The sequence below is a fragment of the Typopeltis vanoorti genome, chromosome 8 (assembly GCF_054136105.1).
Source record: "Typopeltis vanoorti isolate ZY-2024b chromosome 8, IOZ_Tvanoo_1.0, whole genome shotgun sequence".
NCBI lineage: Eukaryota > Metazoa > Arthropoda > Arachnida > Uropygi > Thelyphonidae > Typopeltis > Typopeltis vanoorti.
This window is the reverse complement of record NC_143556.1, coordinates 100,156,087-100,174,306: the sequence shown is the minus strand read 5'-3', so window position 1 is coordinate 100,174,306 and position 18,220 is coordinate 100,156,087. Positions and strand designations below refer to the sequence as shown.

At 36.4% G+C, this 18,220-nt stretch overlaps 1 protein-coding gene across 1 annotated transcript in view; it reads left to right on the top strand.

Annotated features, from left to right (window-relative positions):
• The window catches only part of LOC150104226 (NADH-cytochrome b5 reductase-like), a 145,756-nt gene that overhangs the window by 80,616 nt on the left and 46,920 nt on the right, over positions 1-18,220 (top strand). The window contains exon 4 of the mRNA XM_090396851.1: positions 11,037-11,124. Within this exon, the coding sequence (XP_090252977.1) occupies positions 11,037-11,124 (88 nt within the window). The remainder of the gene's footprint in view (positions 1-11,036; positions 11,125-18,220) is intronic.

The window sequence follows — 18,220 nt, the reverse complement described above, 5'->3', positions numbered from 1 at the left end:
AAGTAGATGAGAATAAATGCACAAATCATAATAAGGAAACAAGTTTTATCCAAACGAGATATGATCTGAGACCTAGAAAAAAAAAAAAAAAAAAAGAGGTCTAAATCCCCTGCAGGAGTGACCTGTGTGAAAAATTTTTCTTTGAAGAAAAATTTTTCAGAGAAAGAGTAAGCCTTTGTTAAATTGTGAATGAAGATATTTATAATTGATAATACTTCATTCATAATTAACATGATCTACCATATCATAAGCAGGACTTATTTAAATTTATTTGGTTGGTCTCTTGCTTATAAAATGTTATTCGTATAATTCCTTTTGAGTTTTGTTAGTTAATTTTATTTATGTAATTTTAAGGTATATCATAGACATGAAAAGGCTCTGTATTAAAGTGTCATTTATTTTATTTGCTTTATTCCTTTAATAATAATATAAGAAACTGTGATGTATGTAATTTTAATATATCCAGAAGTTTCCTTGTGATATCATTTGATTGGTTGTTGTGAGAAATCATGCAAATTTCTCCTAGTGTTGGAGCGTGAACTACTACATACCAAGGGAAGCAAGTTTGATGTGAGCTAAACCGGTGAGAACCAGTTACTGGCAGGAAAAAGGAACAAGTAGACATGTAAACAAAAGTAAATGGGAGAAACAAGTGGGGGAAGTATAGAGAATGGTAGCTAGAGATTGAAAGAGGATTTTTGATGTGCTGAAAATGAAATAGAAAGGACCTGGAATCACTGGGCATTTTAACTTACCTTTTTCGGAGTTGGATTTCTACCAAAACTTCCTAACGCCTATCAGTGAAAAAAGTGCAGGACATAGGATAATACGTATAAGAAAAGGAAGAAATGGGTACATAATTTAAACCAAGTGCAAAAAAGGTTATATTTTCCCGAGTCTATAAATCAATCGTGGAAATAGAAGATTCTTTTAAGTTTGTGTTACTAAGTAAAAGTCAGCAAGGACTTTAAAGATGTTGTTCGATTTCCTTATGATGTGATGAAGCTAAATCCTGGTAAGATTATCTTTACTATACTTAGTGAGAAGTAATGAAAAGTAATTCCACCGAAAGTAATTTATTCCTAGTTGCTGTATTCAGCGAGTCAAGATTGAATGTGTGATGTGCTAAGACTTTTCCCTCTTCAAGTGACAAATCCTATATTATTGAATTAAGTGTTCATTGATTGAACGAGAATATCGAGAAGCCTATTTGTTGTAATTTAGGAATCTCGAACTTACAGGAACTAATTTTGATTGACTGAGCTTAGAGAATTACAAATGAATGCCTGATGGTTCATGAGTTGTATTCTTTCTGAATATCTTGAACTGATTTGATATTTAAAATGTTTTGAGATGTAACCTTGGTCAGAGTGGAGTTGTGATAGAAGTTCTTTGTAACAAGAAGAATAAGATCTGTTAATATAATTTTTAATTATAAATTTTAAGCTCAGCTGAGTAGTATACTAGTATTTTAATGAGAGTTTTATATTCGTTTAATTGTAATATCCCTGTTGGAAGATTGCGTTATGATGTAATTATATGCGACACTGCATTAAATGTTTTTCTTTATCTAGGATTAATCTAGAGTTTGCCTGATTTTCTTTCACTGAACCACTCATTAAATATTTCGAACCAAAAGCAGAAACTTTGCTTAATAGTGACAACTTCGGCCTAAAATCAGCTTTATAATAACCTGGTACAGTTGAAGGTTGATTTATCAAAGTTGCTCATGCAATTCAGAACATAGAGTAGTGCAGTATAATACAAATTTTCTTTATGCTCGGATGATTTATCAGCCTACAAGTAGTTAAATACTAACGAGAGAAAACTATAAGACGATAAAACTTGATTGATCAGAAGCTACGATCCAACAAGGGAAAGGCATATACTGCCATTTTCTTAGACTTAGCGAAGGCATTTGACAGGGTGCCACATGATAAGCTGATATTTTAGTTGAAGCATATGGGTCTGGATGTCAGATTGGTCAACTGGATTCAGGATTGGCTGTCCAATAGGTATCAGAGAGTTGTGTATGTTGGGGCAGTTTCAAGGAGGCAGAGGGTTACGAGTAGGTCCCACAGGGCTCAGTACTGGGACCTATATTGTTTAACCTTTATATCAGTGACATTGTCAGTGGATTGCAAGGGGATATTCAGTTGTTTGCAGATGATGCGAAGTTGGGAAGGATTATTAGTAATAGTGCAGATGTGGTAGCCCTGCAAGAGGATTTGAATAAACTAGATAGATGGGCAAATGAATAGGGGTCAGTTTAATGCAGAAAAATGTAAGGTCTTGAGGTTTGGGTAACATCGATGAGACGCTGCATACTCTATGGGAGGAGTTATATTGGAGGAAGCAGGGGAGACAAGTGATCTGGGGTTGATGATTGATAGAAACCTGAAATTTAGGGGACATATTGCAAAGGTGGTGAAGTTAACACAGAGGATTGCGGCAATAATGAGAAGGACACTGACCTGCAGAGATAAAAGGATTATCATTTCGTTGTATAAGACTCTGATCAGGTACACAATTTAATTGTGTACCCTTTCCACAATTAAATTAACTGTGGAAAGGGTACAAAGGCAGTTAACAAAGATTGTTTCAGGGCTGTACAATGTTAGTTATGAGGATCGGCTGAGGGAATGTGGACTACAGAGTTTGGTGGATAGGAGAGGTGATATGATTGAGACTTTTAAACTGTTGAAAGGTGGTTACAGAGTTGACACTGGGGAGTTCTTTTGCTTGGTTGAACAGCGGGAAGGAGTGATGACAAGAGGCCATCCCTGGAAGTTACGAAAGGAAACTGTGAACAAGAGGGTGAGGAGTGGTTTCTTTGCATGGAAGGTGGTTGAACCGTGGAATGCATTGCCTGATGGAGTGGTGAGAGCGAGAACGGTCAATGGGTTTAAGGAGTGGTATGATAGAGTTTTTGTTTCTTGGGGGGGGGGACCACCCCTCAATGAGTCTTGATAAACTTTGTGTTTCTTAGGAAGGACCTCCCATGATGAGTCTTTTGACTCCATGGATGCCTGAATAATAATAATAACAAATAATAATAATAAACCCAAGGTAAAAAAACTTTCTACATCATTCTCTCATCCAGAGATTTGTATTAATAAGGTCAAGCACCTTTTGTCTACTTGTATATGAGATATATATGATTTCTGCATTACTTCAACTTTGGTATATTTCTCCCTGGTCTGGTTCCCACTGATGAGACCTCAATAAAGGTCAAAACTTTTCTGGGTAGTGACCCTTCCCATTATGCATTGCATTATACATGTCCGAAAGCGGGTGTGCTTTGCATTATGGAATACATACTAAGGCAAGTAACATGAAGTCATTAGTTTCTATATACAAGTAGCTCAGACGTGAATATATTTCATGTGCAAAACTTTGTTTTGCTTACTTGGGAAAAGGATTAAAAACCAAGGATAAAATTTCTTAGTATCCTTAATGTATATTAAACCCAAGGTAAAAAACTTTCTACATCCTTCTTCTAATGATGAACAATCTTCTTTTTCTCTGCCTGGCATCTACCAATTTCCTTGTGATTTTCACCTTTCCTGTTTTGGATAAACTGGACATTCTTTGGAATAATGGATTACAAGAATACTTATCTTACATAATTAATAAGAAATCTGAAGAATGTGGTATAGTGCCTACGTAGAATTGACACCAACCAAAGGATCTTTTGGGCTAAAGCATGCTTACTCCATCAATGCCACCTCAAGTTCTAATGTTTATTTAAGGAAAGCACTGAAGCCCTGATTCACTTCTAATCTGAATCCAAATGACTGCCTCTCTTCATCAGAATTCTGGAAAAGTCTCATTCTTATCCGATGGCACTCAGGATATCTTTTCAAATGTGCCCTGAAGAAATGTATATCTGAATATCAGCATGCATAATAAACACCATTCCACACCACATTTAAACCATATATCAACCTGGCAACTCTCATCCATTCACATAAAGACACACTCTCTCTCTCCTTTAACACATCCAGGAGTATATGAAGTGCCCTGTATTTATGACCAGACACTGTCGACAGTCAAGAAGATATGTTGACATCCACTTTGGATAACATAAAAAATACATTCAGCACCATCGTTTTGGCAAGTCAGAACTAGCACACCATGTCTAGGACAACCCTTCACAGAGGATTAGGTGGAAGAAAACAAGTGCTACACAGAAGGTCACTACAAGTTTTAGAAGCTGTTTTAGGAATCTGCAGCAGCTTTGAAACATTCCCCAAATTTCAATATTCAACAAGTATGGCTGCATCAATATACCAAAAATCTAGGAGACAGTCAATTTAAGATCAAATTGACACTTGTCAGCCTCTCTCTCTCTGTATCCAGCAATAGATGGTGTGAATTAAGACTTTAATTCTTTATGCTGTTTGTTACAATTTTAAACTGTTTAAAATTTGCTGTTTGTGCTCTGAAGTTGCTAGGTAGAAAATCAGCAACTAACTAAATAAATATATTATTTATTTTCTTATTACTGTCTTGTGTTGTGAATTAAAGTGTCATAAAAAACTTGTAGTAAAATATGTCATTTATTTTCACAGTATTAGTTCAGTTATAAAGTTCAAACGTAGTGATTAGTTTTGATGTCACTTCACTATTTACAAATGTTCCATTAATTGAAACCCTTGATTTACTAAAGTCACATTTTCCCCCTGATATATTTAAACTATTTAAATTTACAGTAGGTCCATGTGGTTAGCCGAATGGCTATGCGCTTCTCAACCATATGCCTAGGAAATGAGTGTCCTGGGTTCAGTTCCCATCGCTGACGTGAGGAGCTTAGGATCTTTCTCAGACATTACCAAGTTAGCCGGTCTTGGGCATGGACTGCAGGGTTTTTCTCCTCAGTTTATCTGGAGTTTTTCCTCCTGTAAGTAGGCAAACTGGCCTTGAGAACAAAATGCTTCCACAGACATAGGATACACTGGGAGGCATAGGGCCAATCACCTTATCTTCTTATAACGGTTGCGGTTATAAGGAATAGAAACCCTCTACATGTAAAAGTAAAAGAGGAAAGGATTAAGAAGAAGAAGAAATTTACAGTACATGCAGGTTATTTTACATGGAAAGGGAAGAGATATGCAAACAACTAGATGAGACAGCAATGGACTCCCCTCTTTCTCCTCCTTTAGCCAATTTCTCCATAAGAACACACTTCGAAAATCTAGTTATGAATACAGCCACTCTCAAACCAGTGGTTTGGCTACGCTATTGATGTGTTTGCTATTTGGCCACATGGTCCAGATACAATATTTACATGTTTAGTGTATTTAAATAGCCAACACCCTCGCAATGGAATAGGAAGCTAATGACTGTCTGCCCTTCTTGGATACACTAATCACATGGCTTCCAGATGGTTCCTATCTTTTTATGTTTATAGAAAACCCACACACACACACATACAAGGAGATGTTTGCACAAACAGTGGCATCATCCAGCTCAACAGTATGGTATCCTAAAAACACTAACTCACAGATATAAATTAAAGATGCCAAGAAATTATATTCTTGGTTTAATTCTTTATCCAAGTGTAAGCAAACAAAGTTTGCACCTGAAGTCATTAGAGGACTGAGAAACTCATATATACAATCTAATGACTATACATCACTTGCCATACTGGTCTGGCTAGTGAGCCTTCCCATAATGCATAGCATTATGGGAAGGGGCACCACCCAGACCAGTTTCAACCTTTATTGAGGTTTCATCAGCAGGAGCCAGGCCCAGCATTATGGGATACTAAGGCAAGTGATGTGAAATCAATAGATTCTATATACGAGTTGCCCAGTCCAGAAATTACTTCAGGTGCAAACTTTCTTTGCTTACACTTGGATAAAGGATTAAACCAAGAATATAAATTCTTGGCATTTTTAATTTATAGTATAACCAAGTGGAGAAACTTCCAACAACTAACTCGCAGAGCCAGAGCTATTTGTTCCAATGACAATGCTCTTACTGCTGAACTCACTCACTTACTTCACACCTTTTTAGCCAGTGGTTATAATCTCCGTAGGATATAAAAAAATACTAAATGCTCTCCTCCATTGCCTAACACACAAGACCACAGCAAAACTGTTACCATCCCATATTCAAGGCACATCTGAAAAGATATCTAGAGTTCTCAATAAATATCAGCTACACACTGTATTTAAAACTTATATCAAATTGGCGACTCTCGTTCGTTCACCTAAGGACAAACTGTCTTCTTTATCACATCCAGGAGTTTATGAAGTGCTCTGTTCTTGTGACCGGGCTTAGTATGGACAGACAGGAAGAACTGTTGGTGAATGAGTGTTATGGATTGCCAAAGGCGGTTATGAGTGCCCCGGTGAATAGATTTAATGAGTCTTTACTCCATGGAGTGCCCATATAAATAATAATAATAATAATTGTTCTACATTTCTTTCAATTTTGAATGCTAAGTTATAACTTAAATATGGACAATGTATTGCTCTATATAATGATCCTACCCAGTATAATTCTAGGATGTTGCAAAGCTTGTCATATTCCTTTTCCAGATTTCCAAAATTTAAGTACAGATCTTGTTATATTCCATTAATTTTTCAATTAATTGTAGTAAAGTAAAAATTTGATCTTGACACCCTCTGTTTGGCCTGACCTAGCTTGTTTTTCTTTTTATTATTATTATTATTATTACATGACACCTCCAGGGAGTCCAAGGACTTATCGAGGAGGACACCTACTCTACATCTGTCTCCACCAACTACAACTATACCAATGCCCTCTACCACCTGCCATTACTACCACTAGTATTTTTACAAACATCCATACCCATGGCAGGATTCAAATCCTTAGCCTTTTGGCTGGAGAGTGGATATGCTGACCACTCAGCCAACCAGGCCAGCAAACAATCTTTTTACAATTTTTCTCTGTTTCTTCTTGAGTTTACTCGCATAAATCTTATCCAGAACACTTAGCACAGAATTTCCTTTGTAATTCTCACATTCAGTTTTATTCTTCTTTTAATAGATGAGAACTTTAAGAGACTCCAATCATCTGGAATTTCATCTTTTGACCAATCCTTGTGAATTATGCAGTGTATCCCTGCAAAACATTTATACCTCCATGTTCGAGCATTTCTGTTGGCCGAGTGGTTAGCGTATCCGCTTTCCAGCCAAAAGGCTGCGGGTTCGAATCCCGCCGTGAGCATGGATGTTGTGATTGTCTGTGAAAGTACTAGTGAGACGAAGAGTTGTAGAGTAGATGCCCTCCCTCGATGAGTCTTTGGACTCCCTGGAGGTGTGATGTAATAATAATAATAATAATCTACTTCAGCTGCCTTTCCACATATCAAGCTTTTGATAGCTTTTTCTACTTCAAATATTGATGTATGTACTCCCATTTGTATTCCTCTTGAATGTTTTCTACTACTGTTCTATCACTGCTTGTTTCATTTAACAGCCTTTCAGAGTAATTACTCCAGATATTTACGATACTCTTTCCTCTGTTTCTAAGGCTTTTCAATAACTTCCAGAACATTTTGCCATCTTCCTGATATTTATGTTCTATATTCTTACTGAAGTATTCCCATGACTTTCATTTAGCTAATTTACACATAGCTTAGCTCTCTCTCACATTTTTTTATCTGTATTGTTTTAGGGCATCTGTCAACTTATTTGCTACAAATTTTTGGTATGCTAGGAATGCTTCTTTAACTTCTTGTGTGCAACAACAACATCATCATCTTCAAATTCATGATATGTACCCTCATGGGGTATACAAGATCATTATGATAGTACTACAAGAAAAAGTTACACCATTACTAACTTCCGATCAACAATTTTCCTCCAAATTAATCTGTTATCTATCAAGATTCCAATATTATCAGATCTTATATTTCTGTCTTTTAAGGTGCTTTTTACTGTATCAATCAATCATTCTACATCTTGGTCTTCCTCTGAGTCGTTTTCCTGCCAACCTGTCAAAGAACACTTGTTTTGAACACTTAATCTTTTCTCTCCTGTTCTGTTTAAGTGACCATATCATATGAGATTAGCTCTACTAACACATTCCTGAATGCTAACAATGGCAAGTTCTTTCCTAATATCCTCATTTTTAATGTAATACTAACATTGATGCTATTGGTTACTCCACTAATCTTTCTCAGAACTCTCATATCAGAAGTCTCCAGTCTTTGATCAAATGTTTTATTTCTAACCCATCTCTCAGGTCCGTAAGTTAAAATTAGTTTGAGCACTGTCTTGTATACAGCTAATTTATTTATTTTTTTTACTCATTTTTTTTCTTATTCCATATAAATTTATTCAGCTGACTTCTTACATACCATCTTTACTAATTCTTGTCTATTTCCATATTTCATTTACCATCTTCACTAAAAATGTGCCTAAATAGCTCAGATGTTTTACTTCTGCAGAATACAGTTGATGTTTTCAATGTTTCTGCCTATTTTCACTGTCTTTGAGTTTTTTTAATGCTAATTTTCATACCAAATGTATTACAATAATTATTCAATTTAGTCAGGGAATCTTGCAGACTTGTACTGGATTTATTCAGAAGTATAATATCATCTGCATAAAGTGCTAAGATTAACATCACCATTATTGATATCAGATTTAATTCCAATTTCCTTCAAAATGTGATCCATATTGGTAATGAATAACAGTGGAGATAATGTGCAACCTTGTCGCACACCTGATTTTGCTTGAAACCATCTTGCTGTACCTGCTTCAATTCTAACTGCTTTCGAAGCTTATAGCTTTTAAGCTGTAGAGACTATGTATTGCTAGATATAATGTCCCATTTTAAAGAGCTTTCCTCTTGGCACCTTGTCATATGTCTTTTCCAGATCTTGTGTGCACCATAGTGTTCTTTTTTTTCTCTCCTTGCAGACAACCTCAGCACATGCCTCTCCCCCCTGTAGTCAGTGTTTTTCTTCATTGTTTGCCAGTGAGACTCCAAGGTTTGGTTCTCGTTTTCAAATCGATTAATTCTTTCTTGAATAATGTGAGTATAGTTGAATCTGTAGTGTATCTGTAAAAGTTTTCAACTTTTAATTCTTTTTAAAACATCCTCACATATGTTCTTTTCAATGTCATATTCATTTTTATCCTACTTAAAATTAAGTGATCATTTCCTGTTTCATATCCTCTGTATACTCTTGTATCCCAAATTAACATGAAGATATCATTATTAAATGACATATTCAGTGAGACTTTTCTTGTATCTTATATCTTCTTTCCATCTGAATTTGTGCTCATCTTTATGTTGGAACATGATGTTAGTTCATATCCCAAGCAGAAATCTAGTAGGCTAGAAATCCAATTTCTATTAGCTTTTTACTTTTCTCCAAATTATTTGGTATCTCCATGGTGTCAGACACTCATTGTGAGAGACCCACTCTAGCCATTGTTCATTGAGTCATTGAATGCTTTATCATACCTCTGTTTGTATTCATTCACTAATTAAGCATTCACAGACTCATTCACTGAACATATAGACACACACACATACACAGCATACACAACCACTTTTGGCAACTCATTCACCACTCTCTAAGCAAAATTTCTTAGAGAGTGGTGAATATCCTAATACCCTTTTAACTACATTCTTATACAATTTCCTGAACAAAAACGATCCCTTGTTCTCTCACTTCCTACAATGTACTGAAAAAAAAAAAAAGTCTTCATTGCCAGTCCTATAAAACTCCTTATTCTGCTGAAAACTGCTTCTGCCATGTTCTCTCTTATTCACCTGTCAGCTGGTTTTTGAGGTCCACATACCTTCGGTCTGTTCTCATAGGGAGCATTAGACTTACAACAGTCTTGATCACTCACCTATTGGGATCCTCTCCACTACTACTTCATCCCCATGGAATCAATTCATGTAACCAGATCTGCACACAGTAGTCTAGATGTGTCCTTATTAATGCTTTATGAAGGGGAATACTAACTTCCTTATTGCTACTTGTCTGTTTTGTTCTTCAACAGGTCTCCAGAAGTTCATCGAGAAGGCAATTCATCGAAAGAGAATTCATCAAATGAACAATTCATCGAACAACAAATTGTCAAACATGCAATTCATCAAAAAAACAATTCACTGAAAATTTTAAATTTTCGAAAATGTTATGAAAAAATTGTTCCATTTAGAACAAAAACCGAGCCGTGCATAGAGAGTTAGCAATTCTACTTTAATAGGAAAAAATTATAGAACAATATGGTTTCTTATAGTCTTTCTTGTTTCATGTCTGTTCATGAAACTGATTTGCCTGTTTCCGGGAGGAAAAGCCCAGCCATCTCTGTATTATGCCTGCTAACTTACCTTTAGCTGAACAGGACTGATAAAAATTATGCATGTCATAAAAGGGATTCCAACTACCCAGGTCTTTCTAACTAAACGGGTTCGTTTATACTGACTTAACTACACAGGCTCCATTATTATTATTGTTGCTAGTAGTAATATGTGACTTCAATACAGCAGTTATTATGGGATGAATTTTCAGATTTGCTATATGAAACTTTTACAAGAAAATGTCGAACCATTTTCGGTCTAGCTATATTCGGGGCAACAAAGAAATAACATGTCCAAATTATGTGTTACAATAACTCTCTGACTTAGCGGAATTAGTAGAAGTTGCCAGTACAAGAGGCTGTCTGCATGGTTCAGTTTTTGTTCTAAATGGATCACTTTTATCATAACATTATCGAAAATTTAAAATTTTTGGTAAATTGTTTTTTCGACGAATTTTTTGTTCGATGTACTGTTCATTCGATGAATTTCATGGAACCCTTCAACAGCTACATCAGATTATAGCTATAGGAACTGTTTTAGAGGGATGTATTTTCATTAGGAAATAAGTAAACTGGTTTTATTTAAAGAATCTGTTGATTGGTTGATCATAAATCCATACGTACTTGCAAACTTGGAATTTACAATCTGATGTTTAGAATTTATATTTAATGATCTTTATTTTTTTTTGTTATATTTGAGCATGATGTTGATATGAAAAAATTAATTGCTTATTACAGAGAACAATGGTATGGAGAGTCATTCATAAGACAGTATACGCCTTTTAGTCCTTCCAATGTTTCTGGATACTTTGATGTTTTAATAAAGGTATATATCTCTTATAACAAAACTGCTGCAGTGCTATGTATAATGTCTTAAAATAATACCTTAAAATTTAAACGGATTGTTTTTATTATTTATCTCTAAAAATAGACTATATGCAGTTTCTCTCCCCACATTTCAATGGATTGTGTGTGTGTGTGTGTGTGTGTGTGTGTGTGTGTGTGTGTGTGTGTGTGTGTGTGTGTGTGTGTGTGTGTGTGTGTGTGAGAGAGAGTGAGTGAGTGAGTGAGTGAGTGAGATTGACAGTAACATTTTAATGGAAGTATTTTCACTTGACTATACTACCAATTATATATTTGGTTTAATCCTTTATCCAAGTGTAAGCAAACGAAGTTTGTGACTGAAGTATTTTCAGGGCTGGGGAAACTCATGGTAAAGGTGGTATAAGTTCTGATGACTTTCCTTAGTATCCCATTATGCAAAGCACCTCTCCTTGCGGACATGTATAATGCTATGCATTAAGGGAAGGGTCACTACTCAGACTGGTTTTGCCCTTTATTGAGGTCTCGTCAGTGGGAGTCAGACCCAGAGGTGGTGATATTTTCAGAACTGGGGTGCAAACTTTGTTTGCTTACACTTGGATAAAGGATTAAACCAAATATATAATTGGTAGCATAGCCAAGTGAAAAAACTTCCATCAACTATCTCTAACCCAGAGAATTTTAATAATAAGGTGTTGACACCTTTTGGCAACTGGTATATGGTGATATGGCTTCTGCATTATGGTGATATGACTTCCTTTAAAGCATAGCATTATACATGTCTGCAAGGAGATTTGCTTTGCATTATGGGATACTAAGGCAAGTGATCAGAACTTATACCACCTTTACCACAAGTTGCCCCAGTCCTGAAAATACTTCAGTCACAAACTTCATTTGCTTACACTTGGATAAAGGATTAAACCAAATATATAATTGGTAGTAACATTTTAAGTCCTTAATTTGGCAGATGATGTTTTTTAATATAAATCCTTACATAAACTAGCATAGTTTACTAGCAAAGTAATAATAACAGAATGCTTCATGAGACATGATCTGGTTTTTATGTTTCAACTTAAACTTGAACACTCACTGGATTTGATGAAAATTAATGGGAGCCTTAAATTTGTCAGCCAGATTTCATTTTGGTTTACTCACACAATTTGCACAGAGCCTTGTCACTCACTATGAAGAAAATCTCATCGCTTCATTGATGTCCACATTCTAATTCATCCAGGAATAACTCCTTTCTCCTGTCACATATGAAAAAATTTCTTCTCTAAGATTCCTTTTCCCTATTCATATGCCTTTATCACACTCCCCATTTTTCTGCTTGCTTACTTGCTAATCTCTGCAATACGTAGTTGTAATATCATACTAGTTGTCCTACTAGTGTATTTCCTAGTGTATCATACTAGTGTATTTCCTCCTGAACCTTAGCTCTCTGTCTACTGCTGTTACACTTAGATTGTCTGTGTTTTCTTAACCTCTTTAATCCAAAATTTACTTTGGATTGGAATACAACATCTGCAAGCGATTTATCTTGAACCTCATGTTCATTAAATATGGAAATTTAACAAAAAAATTAAACCAGAAATTTAAAATAAAAAAATCTAACTGTAATGAATGCAAAGAATGTATCTTTTGACCAAATGTCCATTCCTCGCATTTTCATGCTGTCCCCTGTTATTAGGTATCCACTCCTGGATGCTGAATGAATGAGGATAGGCTGGCACTTTGGTATTAACTGACTCAAAAATTTAGTCTATGTTGGCTTAAACTATAAAGGGGCATGATGATTACTGCAAAAACTAATGATGAAATGGCATGCTAGCTGTGATATCATCTGTTTAAAAATGGACCTCCCTGCTATTTTCATTAGGAACCAAGGTGAACATTAAAAAGTTGTCTACTGTAACAATTTCCCACTCACTGGAAAATTGAAGACAGTTAGCATCAACAGAAAAGAGGTAGGACTGTTAGAAGAATTAGAAAAACTATGCTAGTATAATTGGTGTTACCGAGATAAAGAAGACTGCAACAGATGAGATACTTCTAAATATTGATGTAAAGAATTATATTCAGGCATTAGTGATAGGGAAGAGGAATGAGTAGCTCTAGTATTCGATACTAAACATAACAATAAACTTCTTGAATAGCAGACACTGTCAGGTAGAGTGATATGGACAAATTTCAAAATAGAAAATTGGGCAGATTTATTTGTGCTTATGATCCTGGAAGGTTCTATGGTTGCTGCTTTACTACTACTACTAATCTGCATGGGTTCAAAAATTCATTTCAGAAGGTCCACATTAATCATTATTCACACAAGACCTGTAAAACATGTCCTTGAACTCATTCACCAACAGAAGAACATTCATGTCTGGCTCTGACACCCCAGGAGGGATGTGAACTCTCCTTTATTTGTCAGCCCTTCCTGTCCAATGGTTACAATGCCCAAATGATTAACAAATTTGCTTTTCTTCCTGTCTCCTCCCATCCAACTCAGCATGCAGACTACAGTAATGCTATTACTATTTCCTATATCCTAGGCACCTCATCAAAAATAGCCAGAAATATAATCTCTTCACTGTCTTCAAACCTCTTTTGAAGCTGGCTTTCCCTCTCTGATTTCCTAAGGATCTACTTCCTCCCTTTTCTTCCCACTTCCCAAGTGTTTACAAGGTTCCTTGTTCTTGCAACTTATTATATTATGGTCAGACTGGGAGACTGGCAACATCTACCTTGATAAACATCAGAAATACATTTGCCACCACAACTATGCTTAGTCAGATTAAACTGACCGTGCTCCTTGCACAGTCAGAGATGGGGGGGGGGGGCTTCTGTTACTGAAAAAAAGAGCCAAAAGGCTTCACTTCGGCGATGCCAAATTATTCAGATTAAGTGGATATTGAATCCAACATTATTTTAAAGCCGAGTAGAGAAACTACAAGAGTTTCATGCCGAATATAGATACTGTATAAAAGTTTTATACAGTATCTATATTCGGTTTTATTCAGTTTTAGCTTGTTATGGATCATTTGTATCATGACATTTCCGTAAAGAAGTTCCTAAATGATATTAGCAATTTCGCTCTGGCTGGATGAAATTTAATGAAATTTTTAATTTCAATCGACTAGACTTATTGCAACAAAATTTGGTAGAACGAATTTCTTAGCCTATTCCTCCCCTTATTAACTGCAATTACATGTTTTCGAGGTTATTCAGGAGATAAGTGCATGTGGTACTCCTGTCTTCTCTACAGATAAATCGCTAACTGTACGAAGCAGGATGTACACTTACATTAAATGCTCTAAAATGCAAGAAAATAATTATTATGTTTCAATGACCACTTAAATATGTTGTTTGTATCATGAGTAACGTTCTGCATTGTTACTGAAGATTTTTAAACAATATGTTACAAGAAAAATGACTTTTCAATGAATTATGAAAGAATTCATTGAAAAATTTTCGATGAATTGTTTTTTTGATGAATTGCATTTTCAAGGAATTGTCATTCGAGGAATTGGTCATTCGATGAATTGCCTTTTCGACGAATTGCCATTCGTTAAATTGTCGTTCAGCGAATTGTTTATTCGCCGAATTGCTTTTTTGATGAATTGCATTCGATGAATTGTCTTTCGATTAACCGTGTTTCGATGAATTTGCCTGTAATCTTTCATTTTTGCTTCAGTTTTCCATTTATAAAGGATCAAAATGTATCAAAGTTATATGTTACAATAACTCGACTTTGGCTGGATGAATGCACTAAAATCAAGATTTTTTATTTTTATTTTTTTTGATAAAATGATTCAAATTGATATTAACAGTTCTTGTACGTATGCAAAAAAGGTAGTCGTAACTTGAAATGTTTATATGCAAATACCAGGAGCACTAGCCATAACAGTGTGCTGAATTTGTTGCTTGAGTGAATACACTGCAATCTAAGATTGTCTGTTAGTGAAACCTGGCTATCTGAGTCAGGCATTGTAACTGGAATTGAGTTTGAAGGGTATGGTATTTTTAGGAAGGACTGAAAGATAGAACACATTGGAGGGGGGGGGGGGAGTATTACTACGGATATCATCCGAGTCCAGTTAAGGTAGAATCTTGCAGAATAATGTTCCATGTAGTAATGAGTTTGAGGCTGTCTGGTGTGATGTTAAAGCTAACATGATAAAATATATGATGGGATGTTGCTCAAACTTGGTGGTTCAACTGCTGGGGACAATGAAAATTCATTGCCAAATGACTCTGGTGGCTACTATGAAGGAGTAAACATTATTATTATTATTATTATTTATATGGGTACTCCATGGAGTCAAAAGGACTCATCAGAGGACCCACTTTATCCATTAATACAATGCTTATTAGGCAGTTTAGCTTGGCAGGTGCAAGAAGAATGATTGTTGTGGGGGATTTTAACTACGGTAGTATATGTCGGGAAGAGGAAAATAAGGGAATGGAATTTCTGGAATTCTTGAGGGACGAATGTCTTAGGCAACATGTAATAGAGAGAACTAGAGGTTCAAGAGTTTTGGATTTGGCCATAGCATCAGAAGAGCTGATAATAATTGAGATGACATCTCAATTTCCCCCCCCCCCCCAGTTGGAGAGAGTGATTATGTGGTTTTGACTTGGACGATAAATAGACATGCAGGAGTATCAAAGAAAAGGGAATGCATGTGAAATTATAAGGCAGGTGATGATAACTCTTAGATATCAACTTAGGGTAAAGTGGATGACAAACAATATCAAACAGGAACTGCAAGTGAAAAAAAGAGGTTAGAGATATAAGGAGAGGGAATGAAGAGCAGATGCATGAAGAATATAAGACTCAGGCCAGGAGAGTGATTAGTATGGTAAGGAAGGCAAAACTGGAATATTAGAAGAGATTGGCACTAAGATCCAAAGAAAATCCTAGGGAATTTTTTAGCTATGTGACCAGTAGGAGGAGAAATGATTGTGGAAGAATGACATTGTGGGATAAAAATGGGAATAGATGGACTGATGCAGAGGACATAGTGGAGTTATTCAGCGAACACTTTATTGGAGTATTTCATCCTGGAGAAGTAAGTTTTAATACCAGAGGGACAGGGCAGGTTCGAGGTTTAGAGGTGCAAGAGGATAGTGTGTTCCAAATACTGAGTTCTCTGGATGTCACTAAAGCTTTGGACTGGATGGTATTTCACTCACGGGTTTTGAGAGAATGTGCTAAAGAACTGACAACTCTGTTGACTTGGCTTTTCAATGAAAGTCTGGCTATGGGAAAGGTACCGAAAGAATAGAAGGAAGGTAAGATAGTGCCATTTCATAAGGGCAGTAGCAGGCTGGAAGTGTTTAATTATAGGCCAGTTTATGTTTCATCAGTAGTTGTTAAGATCTTGGTGAAATTAGTGAGGGACCAAATACAGAGTTGGGTAGATGAGGGTAATGTTATCTGTGAGAGTCAACATGGATTTGTTAAGGGGGTGCTCTTGCTTTAGTAATATGATTGCCTTTTATAATAAAGTGACAAGAGCAGTTGATGAGGGAAAGGCATATACTACCATTTTTTTGGGATTTCGCAAAGGCATTTGACAGGGTGCCACATGATAAGCTGATATTTAAGTTGCAGCACATGGGTTTAGATGTTGGGTTAGTCAACTGGATTCAGGATTGGCTGTCTGATGGGTATCAGAGAGTTGTGTATGGTGGGGCAATATCAAGGAGGCAGAAGGTTACAAGTGAGGTCCCACAGGGCTCAGTACTGGGACCTATATTGTTTAACCTTTATATCGATGACATTGTCAATGAATTGCAGGGGGGATAATAGTTGTTTGCAGATGATGTGAAGCTGGGAAGGGCTATTAGTAATAGCGCAGATGTGGCAGCCCTGCAAGAGGATTTGAATAAACTAGTCAGATGGGCAAATGAATGGGAATGTCAGTTAAATGCAGCAAAATGAAAGTCTTGAAGTTTGGAATACATTGATGTGAGGCTGCATACTTAATTGGAGGAGCTGTGCTGGAGGAAGTAGAGTGAGACAAGAGATCTGGGAGTAATGATTGATAGAAACTTGAAATTCAGGGAAGATATTGCAAAAGTGTTGAAGGTAACCCAGAGGATTGCTGCAATACTGAGAAGGACACTGACCTGCAGAGATAAAAGAGTTATTGCATAAGACTCTGATCAGACCACACTTAGACTATTGTTCTCAAATTTGGTCCCCAGGATTTGAAGGTGATAAATTAACTTTGGAAAGGGTACAGAGGCAGATAACAAAGATGGTTTCAGGACTGTACTCGACTGATCGGCTGAGGGAATGTGGACCACAGAGTTTGGTGGATTGAAGGAGAGGTGATATGATTGAGACTTTTAAACTGTTGAGAGGTAGAGTTACAGGGTCGACACTGGAGAGTTCTTTCACTTGGTGGAACAGCAGGAAGGAGTGATGACAAGGGGCCATCCCTGGAAGTTACGAAAGGAAGCTGTGAGCCAGAGGGTGAGGAGTGGTTTCTTTGCATGGAGGGTGGTTGAACCATGGAATGCATTGCGTGATAGAGGGGTGAGAGAAAGAATGGTCAATGAGTTAAAGGAGTGGTATGGTAGACTGTGTTTCCTAGGAGGGACCTCGATGGAGGCTTGAATAAGAATAACAGTAATAATTATTGTTCATCTCCTTAAACTTATTCAATGTTGGAGTGGTCACAACCACTTCTGGCAATCCATTCCACTCATTTACCACTCTCCAAGTAAAGAACCTAGTCTGTACACCATTACCAACCACAATTTTAGGCAACTTCCAAGTGACCCCCTTGTTTTCCCACTACTCCCCATGTATTGAAAATTTTCTTCTGTGTCAATCTTATAGAATCCCTTTAGTAACTTATAAATTTCCATCATATTCCCTCCCCTCCCAGTCAGATAAACTGTACAACCCACACACCCTCAATGTATCCTCATAGGAAATATTCCACAGACTTGTCATCAGCTTGATCACTTGTCTTTGAATCCTCTCCACGACTTCCCAGTCTCCAAAAAATGCAGGTGACCAAATCTGTGCATAGTAGTCAAAACATGGGCGAAATCATAGCCTTATAAAGAGGGATATTAACCTCACT